The sequence below is a fragment of the Sparus aurata genome, chromosome 5 (assembly GCF_900880675.1).
Source record: "Sparus aurata chromosome 5, fSpaAur1.1, whole genome shotgun sequence".
Lineage (NCBI taxonomy): Eukaryota > Metazoa > Chordata > Actinopteri > Spariformes > Sparidae > Sparus > Sparus aurata.
In genome coordinates this window covers 489,712-503,487 of record NC_044191.1, presented here as the reverse complement: position 1 = coordinate 503,487, position 13,776 = coordinate 489,712, and the positions used below count along the sequence as shown (strand labels likewise).

The window sequence follows — 13,776 nt, the reverse complement described above, 5'->3', positions numbered from 1 at the left end:
AGAGTTGCGTGCATAAGGTTCTCGTTTACAACTCACAACACAAGCGCCACCCGCTTATTGCATCTCGCGCAAGCGCTGAACGTACACGCTACTGTGGAGCAGGCAGCACGTCGAAGCGGTGTGTTCAGTGCAACTTTTCTGCCGAACGGGTCAGACAAGAGGCAACGGACTGGTCGGAGAGTGGTCGGATAAGGCAGTTGGACGTCTGGGCGGTGTGTGGGGGCCTTAACAGTCAGGGTGGGATGTAGAATAGAACAGAATAGAATAGAATGCATGTAAATGTAAAATTTAGTTTGTCTAAATGAAATCAGGGGGAGGGTAGAAATTGTGACCAAGACATTAGTCCCCTCTCCTACAGCGTTCATTACAATTACATGCGCATGGCCAATCATGCAAATTAGGTGATGATGTCACTTAGTGACTTCTAGCGGTTTTTAGGAGAGCCAATAGATATTTTCCTAACCGAGGAGCCGGCAACAGTGATTACCATTGCCCACGTGTGCATGACGTCAGAGTAAGTCAGGATCAGGTCGGACACAAGTCTAATCGACATGCATTGTGCTGTGATCTGCACAGGACTGGCTGATATCAAACCAGCCTAAAAAAAATGATTGTACAATCTGTGTCCTCATGATGGAATAGTACACCTGTCCACATATTCATTGTCTTAAGTAAATGATCTTCTTGCACCAAATTACACTACATAATTACATTACATTTGTTTGTGTCTACTTAATTTACGTAACATATTGAAAACAGTATTTTCCTAAAGGCATTAAAGGCCTGGTTTTGGTAATTCCCAGCAGAAGTAAGCTGTGACCCTGTGATGTAGTTTGAATACAATGCTAGAGTATGAGATGGTCCTGACTTCATTCATCACCAGTCCAATCACTTCTTCTAAAGGCAGTGAACTTTGAGCTGCATCACTCTGACAATGTGGTGGCGGCAGACAGCGCTCAGTGTGGCTCTGCTATAAAAGCTTCTCTCAGGTGGGAACTAACCTCCTCATATATCACAAGGTATATCTAGCACACAACATGTAGAGTAATTACATCAACTAATTATCAATTGTATATCCTGATATAGTTGTTATAGAACAAAAGGGACCACTGGGTGAAAATGGTTTTGTTCTGAGTTTCTTGCTTTGTGTTTAACCTCAAGGTGTTGAGGCATTTGTTTTTAATATCCATCCTTTAATCCTCTGTCCTGTACTCATCAGGTTATAGTAGCAGCAGAGTAAGCATGGTAATCCACCTCATTTTCCCTAATTACCCAACAGGTGTGAACATAGATGGACTGGACCTTGACTTCCTACCTAGAATATGGCACATATGGCATCTGAAGTGCCTCACGTCACCATGTTGAGGTCCGGTTTGTGTATTTGCAGAGATCAAATATTTTATTATGAAGGTGATGCTGTGAAACTGCTCACAGCCTGCAGCATCAACCACAACATTCACCAGTGTCAGTGTCAGGTAGCCCAGATACATTCTGCTACTACTCAAGTATGTTATCATAAAGTAACTCAATTATTAATACATGTCTAATATTTTCTGCATGCGCATATCATTAGCTGACCGACAACATGCACTTTTGGACGATTTGTGCTCTGTAGCGCTCGTCTAGAATACACATATACATGACTTGGAGTGATGAGCAGAATGTTTTTCCTGGTTAGAGGACATGGCTGAGGATCCCTCTCTCTCCAGACGGGATTCTCAAACCACACCACCAGCACACCTGGGACCCTCGCAAGTTAAAATGAACGCCAGTCAAATTCATAACTAAACCAGAGCTACATGAACAAATGTCAAAAACTGCAGCTAACAGTTAGCTGAGCGGGCTTGCTGGTAGCCAGCAACATTCCTGTACAGTGTACAGGAATCAGCGCGGCTAGTAAGGCAGAAGTAGTAGACCGGGTGGAAATACAGAAATACAGAAATAAATAAATGTAGGTGAACAGAAATACCGAAATAAATACATGTAGGTGAACAGAAATGTAGAAATAAATAAAATGCATGTATTCTTTTATTTATGCTTTTATTTATTTATTTATTTATACATTTATTTCAGCATTTATTTATTTATTCATTTATTTATGCATTTATTTATTTATGCATTTATTTATTTATACATGTATTTATTTATTTCAGCATTTATTTATGTATTTATTTATTTATGTATTTATGCATTTATTTATTTATTTATACTTATGTCAGGTTTGGTCCTCCATATGCACCCAGGATATTTTTGTGTCTGTATGTTTGGACTCAGGAGAGCCACTCACTAAGGTTGCTGCGTTGTTGAACTTTTTCCACCAACTCATAAGCTTGAGATAACACCGGTGTTATTCAATTAAAAGTCATATCTGAGCTCTCCTCCTGTCAGTAAACAGTTCCAGCCAGACCCCACCACACAGATGTCAGTTTGCAAAAAGTGTTGTTTTGTTTTGATAGAGAGCCCTAGCTGTGTGTTTAAGGATTTTACACGATGTATCACAACACTTTATTTTAAAGCTGTTTTTTGCTCAAGACAATTATTACAAAGTGAAATGGCCAACATCTATTTTTGAAAACTTTGGATAATGTTCTGACATGCATACCTTTCCATACCAAACCTCACTGACACACCCTGCTGCATCTTTCCACTGATGGACACTAAAATATGACCCCTTCACCTAAAAGTTTGGTCTCCAAACACTCCTTCCTGTTTCCTTTGCAGGTAAACCTGAATATGGATGACGGTCGCTCTCTGGGCCTAATGATCAGAGGGGGTGCTGAGTATGGACTGGGGATCTACATCACTGGAGTAGACCCTGGATCTGCTGCAGACGCTGGTGCACTAAAGGTAACACAACTTACTTGATAGCAGTGTTACAGAGTATGTCACCATAAAACCTGTTTAACTTGTTCAATCAAATGAGAACTGAGTTCTCTGATATGGTTGCAGAGGATCATTACCTGAAGTTATCTATACAAATAAATGATTCTAGATTTCACTCATCCCGTTATTGTGTTCACCACTTTGTTTGACTGTACATTCCTACATTAACTAAAATCATTCCGTCCCAGTGCATGGGATTCACTCTAATCAGTGCTTGTAACACTGTAGAACAAGCTACAGTTTGAATTTGAAATATGTTTTTCAGACTTACTAATTTTCATCAGGCCTGAAACCAAGTCAAAGTTATATTAAACCTTGAAAGACACACTTTGGACAGGGAGTAGCTTGCTGGAATAGCAATGCTGCGACAAACTGATAGATGCAACAACTATTGTATCATATTCCCTGCCAAATTAACAAGAAGGCATAATTGATTTAGAATTTGTGTTTGTGCAACGTTTATTGCGTTTCTCTTCATGCTACAACTCTCAAAACTGCGCTACTTTGTCTAGGGAAATTTCAGCTACTTGTTCAATGGTGAAATCAGTTGAAACAGACTGTTTGACAGACAGACATCAGTTGCTTAGCATGGCAGATAAACATGATGTGCATTTCAGTGAACCAGGTAGAGGTCCAAAGGCATGTTTCGTTTGTGGTTGTTTGACAGAGGACAGGAGGTCAGTTGAATAAGCAGTCCTTCAATGTGGCCCAGACCACCACTGAGTGTGGTCTAAGGCAGTGGTTCCCAACCTGGGGGGCCCGACCCCCCAAGGGGGGCGCCAAAGATCCAGGGGGGGTCGCGAAGCCCTCTTGATTTTAAGGGGTTTAATCATTTTAATGTAATTAAAATGTTAAATAAATGAGTAGGCTAAGCATTTAATTCATATATGTGACAAAATCAACTAAATCCAAGGGCCACATTAAACATTTATTCGTGTATTTCAAATTTTAGATAAATGAATAAGTTATAGGCCTATATCACGAGGAACAGAGCGTGTGTCTTGAACGCCTCACGTGCAGCAGTCGTTGCTAGGCGGAGCTAAGGGAGAGATGGCGAAGCGTCAGGTAGAGGAGACTGCGGAAAATGTCAAAAAGAAAAAGAGGGGCTACCAAGAAAGTTATATTGAGTTTGGCTTCATAGAAGCAATGGATAAAATTAGAGCAGAATGTATATTTTGCCGTGAGAAACTGGCAAATGAAAGTTTGAAGCCCTGCAAGCTGAAGCGACACCAGACAACTAAACATCCCGAGACGGTGGGTAAACCCAAAGAGTTTTTCATCAGAAAAAGAGAGCTTGTTGTCACTAGCAGGCCCCAAAACATAAAGGAGAGTTTCTTCAGGGTGGGAAGCGACCAGAGGCAGGCAACGGTTGCATCCTTTGAGTGCTCTCTCCTAATTGCCCAAGCCAAAAAGCCACACAACATCGGCGAAACACTGATTAAACCTGCGTGCATTAAAATGGCTGAGATACTGTGTGGACCGCAGGTGGCTAACAAATTTAAGACTGTACCACTGTCCAACAACACAGTGAAAGACAGAATCGACAGAATGTCAGGAAACGTTGAGAACACACTCGTTGAAAAAATCAGGACAGGCCCGTTTTCAATTCAGCTGGATGAAACTACCACTGTGGCAGAGGAAGCAATTCTCATTGTTTATGTACAGTACATTGAGGAAACTGAGCTTAAACAAGACATTCTTATGTCTGTTAATCTCACAGCCACCACAAGAGGAGAGGATATTTTCAGTGTAGTCGACACGTACTTCACAAGGCACAATATTCCCTATGAAAATATAGTTGCATGCTGCACAGATGGAGCCGCCGCAATGATGGGGAAAAATAAGGGCTTCAACAGCCGTTTGAAGGAGAAGGCACCGCACTGCTTAGTGTTTCACTGCATGATACACAGACACGCACTGGCAGGCAAACACCTCTGTGAAGACCTGGACGTAACCTTAAAGACTGTGGTCAAAATAGTCAACTTTATTAAAGCTCGCCCGGCCAACAAAAGGATCTTTGCACAGCTGTGTGAGGATGAGGCGCACCAGACACTTCTCCTCCACACCGAAGTGCGCTGGCTTTCCCGGGGCAAAGTGTTGGTGTGTTTCATGGAACTTAAAAGCCAAATAAGGGAATTCTTAGCCGTTCATAACCATAAACTATCCGACGAAATGACCGATGAGTTTCTCATTAAGACTTCATATCTTGCAGAGATATTCAGTCTGTACAACGAGGCAAACAAACGCATGCAGGGCGCGGATGCCAGCGTAATGGAGTGCAAAGAGGCAGTGGATGCGTTTGTACGCAAAGTGGAGTACAGAAAGAATAAATTGGGAAAGGGGGACCTGCAACAGTTTCCCTTGCTACTACAACAGTCAGGGGGGAAGTTATCTGATGCTTTGGCCAGACAATTCACCCGCCACATGGAGCAGCTTCAAGAGGAGATGCACTCGCGTTTTTCGGATATTAATGAACATGTCTCAAAAGACGCATGGGTGATGGACCCATTTCTCGCTAAAGAAGAAGATGTGGAGCACCTCCAGGCTGAGGATGAGCTCATGGATATAAAGTCCAACTCACTCTGCAAGCGATTCTATGATGAGCATGGATACAAGCGGTTTTGGCTTGTGAAAGGACCAGGAGTCGCTCCTAGGCTTGCTCATCATGCGACCACCAGATTCATCTTGCCATTTGCCACAACATACCTGTCAGAGACTGCTTTCAGCGCTCTGGTCACCATCAAAACAAAGGCACGCAACAGACTTGATGTGCACAGTGACTTTCGTTTGGCTGTTACCAAAGTCACACCAGACATCCCATTGCTGGCTCAAGAAATACAGTGTCAGAGCTCTCATTAAAAGCTAGGCTGCCTGGTATGTATGACAGTGAAATGAAAAGGAGATCATAATACAACAAAAAATGTGTTCCTAGTATAGTACAAGTTCTGAAGTTTATGTGGTAATTTTACACAGGTTTTTCCTCATTGTTCCATGCTGTTGCTGTTTTTTTTAATTTAAGCAGGTAATATATTGAAATATAATAAAGAAAATAAATTTTCTTTATTATATTTCAATATGTTACCTGCTTAAATGAATTTGAAAAAAAAGAACTTGTACTTTTAAAAGTACAAGTTCTGAAGCTTTTTTTCAAATTCATTTAAGCAGGTAATATATTGAAATATGTTAAAGAAAAAGGTTTTTTTAAAAGTACAAGTTCTGAAGAAATATGTTGTAATCATACACAGGTTCTCCTCATTGTCCCATGCTGTTATTAAATAACTGAAATATAAAGTATTTCATGTAAAATAAGTTATGATGTTCCTTATTTTATTTTTATTTTCATGGGGGGGGTCACCAAAGTTTACAATGGTAAAAATATGGGTCCCTTAAGAAAAAGGTTGGGAACCACTGGTCTAAGGGATCAGATCCTCATGCGTAAAGTGAATACCACATTTAGGATATTAACATGTTAGCATGCACATTTCTAATGTGTGTAATCCGTGTTCGGTCTGTCTCTGATCCGCCAAGGCAGCGGAGCTGATAGGTTTCACTCTAGTCTATGTGTTTCCTTCCACTGGCACTGCTGCCTTGCATATCTACGCCATTGCAGCTGAGTTCAGCACAGATCAGACCAGTGACGGACTGGGAACATGGCATTTTCACCCACCAGCGGCCCACGGAAGGGGGGTGTGCGTGCGCGTGGGCACACTTAAAGAACAGGCACTTTTGATAGCTCCGGTGATAGTAAACGTAAATTCCCAAGCTATAAACAACTACACCCCAATACATAAAACACATTAATAAATCATCAGAGCCAGCTGCTCCATAATACAAACGTGTCTTACCGTCACGCAGTCATCCATGTCTACCTCTTCATCCTCCTCTTGCTCATATTCCTCACTGTCCTGTCTTTCTCCCGGGTGTGCTGGCGCTAGCAGTATTAGCGCTAGTTCTAGCTGAAGCTGCACTTGATTTTAAAAAACAAATCAGTCGGTCAGCAGCATTTTTCACTGTCAACCAACAGTGCTCTCTGAGATTTCTCTCTTTTTCTCCGCTCCTCATTTTTTTGCTAGCTTAAACTCAGTCAACTTCCAACTTCCAACCTCCAATTTCCAACAACCACACTCAGACGGTCCACTCGATTCAGTCTTGAAATTCCCAGAAGGCATTGCTTCATTTTAACGTTTTGCAAACAACTATTCAAATAAAAAAAATGCAGGTAGATTTGTTTTATTTCAAACCATGCACGTTTTTGAACATCTGAATAAGACATTTCGCTACAAAACAATGCAGAGTGATATAAAAGTTTGTGACTGTAGAAGGTAACTATGACTGTGATATAGAGACTCGTATGTGGCATATAAATAGTGATTAGATCGATTCAATTTTTAGTGTATAGGATTGGGAGAAATTTGGCTTCTTGTTGGCTTAAAAACTGTGTTGATGCTTGAAACAGCCGGGAGATACGAGCTTGGAACCGCTCTGTGATTTGTCGACGGGCCCGAATGGTCTACGAGGGCTGCTGACCTATCATCTAATCAGGTCAACGACCGCGAGAAAATCCACTGACGACCGAAAAACATCCAAAAAACCCTTATAATAGATTAGAAATTAGATAAATTTAGGCTATTTGTCCTTTACAGGAAAAATAAAAAACGTCATTATTATTATTTAGTTTAGTAGGCCTATTATTTGTCAGAGTTAACAGGCCGTTTTGTTTGTTTGTTTGCTTTTTTCCCTATTTTTTGTGGCCGCCTTCAGCTCTGCTTTATTTTTTATTATTTTTATTTATTCATTTATTGATTTGCGGCCGCCTTTTGACGCAGCCGCTCCGCTTTATTTATTTATTTATTTAGCCTATTTATTCATTTGCGGCCACGGCCGCGGCCACCTATTGATGCAGCCGCTCCGCTTTATATTTGTTCATTTAATTATTTATTTTTTTATTTGTGATCCCCAGGCGGCCCCAGTGGCATTTGCCCACATTGCCCAATGGCCAGTCCGTCCCTGGATCAGACAGGAAGTTAGGCGCTGAATCAACATCATAAACATGTGGTTAATTTTCATAATAAAACACTCTGTGTTGACTCCAGCACAAAAATCTCAAAAAAGGGACAAATCCAAGCACTTCTTCTAATCCTTTAGTTGGGAACACTAACCTTTTTGTCTGTTTGTTGATGTGTTTATAACACATACATACAAGCGCAGTTGCATGTGATTTTGTAATTATGGTGGGAACTGTAAAAATAAGAGTCTCATCATGCTTTTTCAACTTTCAAAAGAAAAATCGTGAAGCATTCATTAAGGCTGTAAACTACAATTGGCTTTCCAGACAATGTCGGCTCTAAGGTTACAGGGATTGAGATATGGTCATCTATCAAAATGAACATCACGTCTGCTGCTTTTGTTGTCAAAGTTACATTACAGCTGTGTAGTGTTCTAACTGTAAGTGCAGGCTGATTTGGAATGTTTGCACATCATCACTTCAAAATTAGATGAAAGAAACCCAAAAAAAAGCAGACATGATTTTCAATGTGATAGATTAATCTTTAGATTTTCAGAAGATGTGGAAAAAAATATAAAAAATGTTTTTAAAAAATCCAAAACACTTTCTAAAAGCCGGCAGCAATATATAGTACATTCAATTTATATTCAACTTACAAAGTCTGAGAGGGCGCATTAAATCTTAGTCAAGGATTAGATAAGTTGACATGAAGATATTGGGCGCTTTGCCAGCTGTCATTGGTAACATCTGCTACCTGATTCTGATGAACCTGTTAGCATTCATGCCACCTGCTCCCTATTAGTCTGCTAAACCTGTTAGCATTGCAAACATCTGCTACCTGCCTTACAGCCTCACTCAGAGAGCTGACTTCAGTGCCATGACAGGCCTGCAGAAATGCTTTATTAGCCATGCTAAATCTCTGCTATATGCTTTCAGGTCAGCTTTCTGCCTCAACAAGCAGGTCACTCTAACTCTGTGCTATTTTTCAACCTGCCTGAGGCTTAAGAACAGACGCCAGTGTTTCCTACCTGTAAACATATGGCCGAAAGCTCAATGTGGCTTTCATGATAATATCACACTGTGTCCTACTTGGGGATAAAAATAAAACCTACATTTTTATTTTATTTATTCCTTGCTCGTCCAAACCAATTGGGACACCTTGCAAAACAGACTGATGCAGAAGGAAGGGAGATGAAAATAGCAGAGCTTGAAAGGCACTCAAAATACAAACACTGTCCCCTGAAAGATGCAGTATGACACTTGTCAGGTTCTTTGACAGGGGGAGATGAAGAGGTACTTTCTCTAATCATGGAGGATTGGCTGGTCAACTGCAGAACTGGAACTTATCACTTCCCCTGACAGATATGTGAAAGCAGGATGAATGAGAGAGGTTAAAAGGGAGGAGGCACATTTAAAAATAAATAAAGTGGATGTTTTCTGTGTGTGTGTAGGCAGAGAAAGAGGCTATGTATCATTTGGTGGTAATCCATCCTCTCTCCCTGTTCACGTCCATCCCTCACTCCCTGTCAGCCAGACAAGTGGCAGTAACAGAGGAGGAGGGTTGGCCAGACGTTGCAGCAGGTGACCATCACAAGACAAACTTGCGATTGGCCACTTAGCCTACTATTGAGAGTAATATCAATTCATGTCCTAAGGAGTGACGGAAGTCAAGCAAAGGACTTTGCCTAGTTCTTATGCCGCTCTTCACCCATTTACTAATTTACTAATCAATAGTTTAATTTTTAGAATTGGATCATCTCACACCATCTGAGGCCCCATTACTTTGGCACAATGTGTATCTTTGTGAAACAGACAGCCTTACGCAGAGATCGACCAAGTTTGTGGAGGAGTCAAAATAAGCAGACTTCGCACACAAGCGCTCCAGTGATCTATTTTTTCATTATTTACACATCACTTTTCATGGGTACAAGTGAGTGCAACTACAATTTATTTCTTTGAGAGGAGGATGTTCAATGTTTCAACACTAACATCTCTAGATTATAATTATTTCCTCCCTTGTAGTGAGACCTTTAGGAAGGTGATATTAGTTGGATAGTGTGGGTCCGTGTCCACAAAGTGTTTTTGTGGGCAGAAAAGCACTGGCTGTGCGCTTAGAATGAGCTGAAGCGTTCGTGCACTGAGAGAGAAAACGCTACATATGTGTTTCCACGTCTCCAGCACCTTTCTGAAAAGCTACAAGATTTTCAACTTGAAAGGCTTGGAGTGGCTGCACAAAAAAGCAATCTGAAAAGATGCTGGACACTTTGCCTTTCTGTATGTGGACACGTGTGTGCTCCATTGGACAATGTCAATGGCAAGTGTGTTGAAAAAGGTAGTAAAATGCCATTCCATTTTGTAAGAAACTGCTCAGTGAACTACACAATCTCACACAATATACATCACCACTAACATGGCCTTCAGCTGAGGACAGAAAAAGTATGAAAAAGGTCTTGATATATTGATAGCAGTATTTATGTGACAGGAGAGTTGGTCAGTTCTGTGAGCTGTGTCTATACAGCAGCAGCTCTACAATGTTTCAGTCATGGGTTTTTGAAAGTTGTCAATTATGTGACTGCTGGCTGTGTAGTATTTTCGGTCTAATGCTTTATCCATTTTTTGACAAACTGGGAGGTTTTCTCCAGCTGAAAAATCTTTTAAACAAACACATGTTTGAATCATGACACAATTTTTTTCTGAAATAAGGTCCTGTGGTGCACCAGACAGGGAGCGACTTTGTCTCTTCACAAATTGATGTCATGGATTCTTTCATTTGTGGCATCCCATGTCATCCATATATAGGCCAAAAAGACTTTTGGACAGATTGGTTTAACTTTTCTGCTTGAAGGGATATCTTTAAACACATCAAATATAATTGTAAATACAATATAACTTCAACACATTGGAAATAGTTATTTACTTGGTTCAGTTTAGGGTTAAAAATAATGCCAAACAAAAGGACTTGTTAAGATTTATAGTTCTGCTGTTATGAAGCTGTACCCTTGTACACAGTTTAAAATTGTGATGTTAAATTTTCCTGAAGTCAGCATTGTTGGGAAAGTAGAAGATCCATCATTGCAGCTCTATATTATTAGGCCCAAGTGAAAGTCATTTATATTTGTGCAACTCAGTGACACTTGGTGTTGCCCATTCATTACTTAAAGGGAGTGAAACACTCAGCCATATCCATTAGAAAGTGATAGAAATCTGCTGTAAATCCATACAATTAAGAGGCTAGTCTCTGACCTTGGAGAAGTTGCTTTGACACTAGACTAGACTAGAAATATGAAGACCAGCAAACTCTATTCAGTGTCTTTATTGTTGAATACTATTTCACAAGCTGGTTTAGATAAGACATATTTTCTTACTCTGAATAATACATTTCAACATTCTTTGAATTCCTCACGACCTTACACTTTATTCACTGTGTGTGTGTGTGTGTGTGTGTGTGTGTGTGTGTGTGTGTGTGTGAGTGTGTGTACTTAGTCCAAGTATGTCATTCTAAAACTTGATCTTTAATGAGTTACAGCCCCAATCCTGCCCAAGCTTGCTTCTTGTAAAGAGTGTCAGAGTAGGAGGAAGTCACACTGCTGCTGTGATTAATGTCAATATTGGCGCTTTATTCAGTAGTGGATTGAAGCTTGGCAGTACATCTAACTTTAATACGCCACAGCTAACACATGTTCCATGATGCTTCTTCCCATGGACAATGATACATGATGATAGCCAGTGATGTGAGGGGGACACTGGTTGAATGTGTTTGTATTTGTTGATATAAAAACACTGATAACTGGTCTGGGTGGGTGTCACGACATCAATACAGGATAGAGGCAGCAAAGACACTGCTTTCTGCCTCTCAAACATCAGACAAGCAGGTTTACTGTGTATGCTGCTATGGGTTCTGGTTGCTGCTTTTGGATTTTTACATATTTAGGTATATATCTTGTTTGTTCTATAAAAATACACAAAAAACTGTAATGAAAACACAAGACTGGCATTTTAATTTCAAGTGTAACAAAATCTTTTAGAAGGGCTTCATCAATTCAGAAGTTGAATTTGCCTGCCTCACTATGTCAACACATGCACACAGGAATGCAAAAAGAAAATGTTAAATTGTGTGTAAATTCAATTCAATTTGAGCCTCAAATAAACTCATCACACTGACTGACTTGAGTGCCTGTGCATGTGTATGCATGCAGTTTTGTGTGCATGCGGGTTTTCACCACAGACAACCCCTAGACACCCCCAAAATAATCATGTCAAAGATTCAGGCTGACCCTGTCATGTCCGTTTAACAGCTGTACCATGTTGGAAGGTCCCTGTGTCATTAACAGCCTCTCTCTTCTTTCTGTAACCACCTGGAGGCTACTGCAGCTGAAAATAGCAGTTTGCCCTCTCTCTGTGAAAAGGACAAATGCTTTGCACCAGCTACATACACACACCCACGCATGCACACCCATGTCCACACACACGCACACATAATATATTGCCCTGGTCAATTGAGAGTGGTAGGGAGTGGCAGTAACTGTCTATTTCTTAGCATATGTCTGTTGATTGTATAATTTGTTTTTGTGTTGTTTGTACAGAAGATGGTTTCTGCCACAGAGGGTAAAGGGACAGGGTGTCTTGAGCCCCTATAGCTAGTAATTTATATGCATGCTCCTGTTTGTGAACAAAATATGTAAATCAAGGTTTCTCTCATCCTCAGAGTGCTCAGTATGAAGCTGCATCTGCTTCACATAATCATGCCGGTGCAGTGAGGTGAGAAGGAAAGAAGTCAGTAACTATTTGCTGCCTCTTACTGTCCTGCTGTGATACAGTCAGTGTTGGTCAAGTTACTTGGACATAGTAATTAGTTACTGATTACTGATTATTTCTCTAAGAAAGTAATCCAGTTACTTTACTGATTACTTATTTTACTAAGTTACTTTTCAAAAACATGATGGACAACCTGAATACGCTATAAAGCAATAGACCTTTCGTGGCAGCGGGAAATAAATGGACAACAGTCAGAAATGAGATAAACAAACCCAGTGTGAGCCAATATTACAGCAGCACCAGCTCCCAAAGGGCTTTGCATCACTACCCGCCTCTTCTAGTAGGGCTGGGTATCAGTAAGAACCTCACGATTCGATTTTGATTCTTCAGGTCGCAATTGGATTCAATATTGCTTTCGATTCAATATTGATTTAAATGCTTCGATATGGATTCAGTAATAAGCAGTAATAAACAAATAATTCATTAGAGTACCTGTTGATAATTTTCAAATTCAATAAAGTAATCTTAAATTATAAATCTTTCCTCTAGGAAGCGCTAGTTGAAATGTAAACAAAGGCACATGATGTGTTAAGTTATAAAATAGTGCAACCATAGTTAAACTGAGAAAGTGCCATTGTTTCTGGGATTGCATGGTACACTTTTGTCTGACATAAACAGACATAACCGCAGTCCCTCAGCCCTCCGGCTAGACACAAGGGGGTAACACATTGACACTGAGCCCCCTCTCTCCCGGAGCAGAGTGCTACCCTTGGGCGCACGGTGCAGCAGCCAGGGTGAGACCGGCTGCGCTGGGAGTTTACTGTCTCCGAAAGAGCGGTGCGTCAGACATCGGCTACCCGCCTCCGCAGCTCCGACGGTGTTTCCGCGGCGCATCACCCTCCGACCCTCGAGCCAGGTCGCGGGCGAAGCTCTTCCAGCTGCTGGAGGCGGGGACCGAGGGGCGTCCGGCGAGGGACCGCGGGTGGTCGGGGACCGCTGCTTGCCTGAATCGATTCAAAGGATTTTCTGAATCGATACTGGTTTTCCATACTGCGTTGCCAGTATGGAAAATCCCGATTCAACAGCGACTGCTTTCTGGATCAATCTGTTTGGCCAAGGCCCCGCCCCCACCA

General features: G+C 41.0%; 1 protein-coding gene across 1 annotated transcript in view; it reads left to right on the top strand.

Moving 5' to 3' along the window:
- Positions 1 to 13,776, top strand: part of whrnb (whirlin b) — a 181,355-nt gene that overhangs the window by 66,731 nt on the left and 100,848 nt on the right. Inside the window, exon 3 of the mRNA XM_030417250.1 lies at positions 2,722 to 2,847. Within this exon, the coding sequence (XP_030273110.1) occupies positions 2,722 to 2,847 (126 nt within the window). The remainder of the gene's footprint in view (positions 1 to 2,721; positions 2,848 to 13,776) is intronic.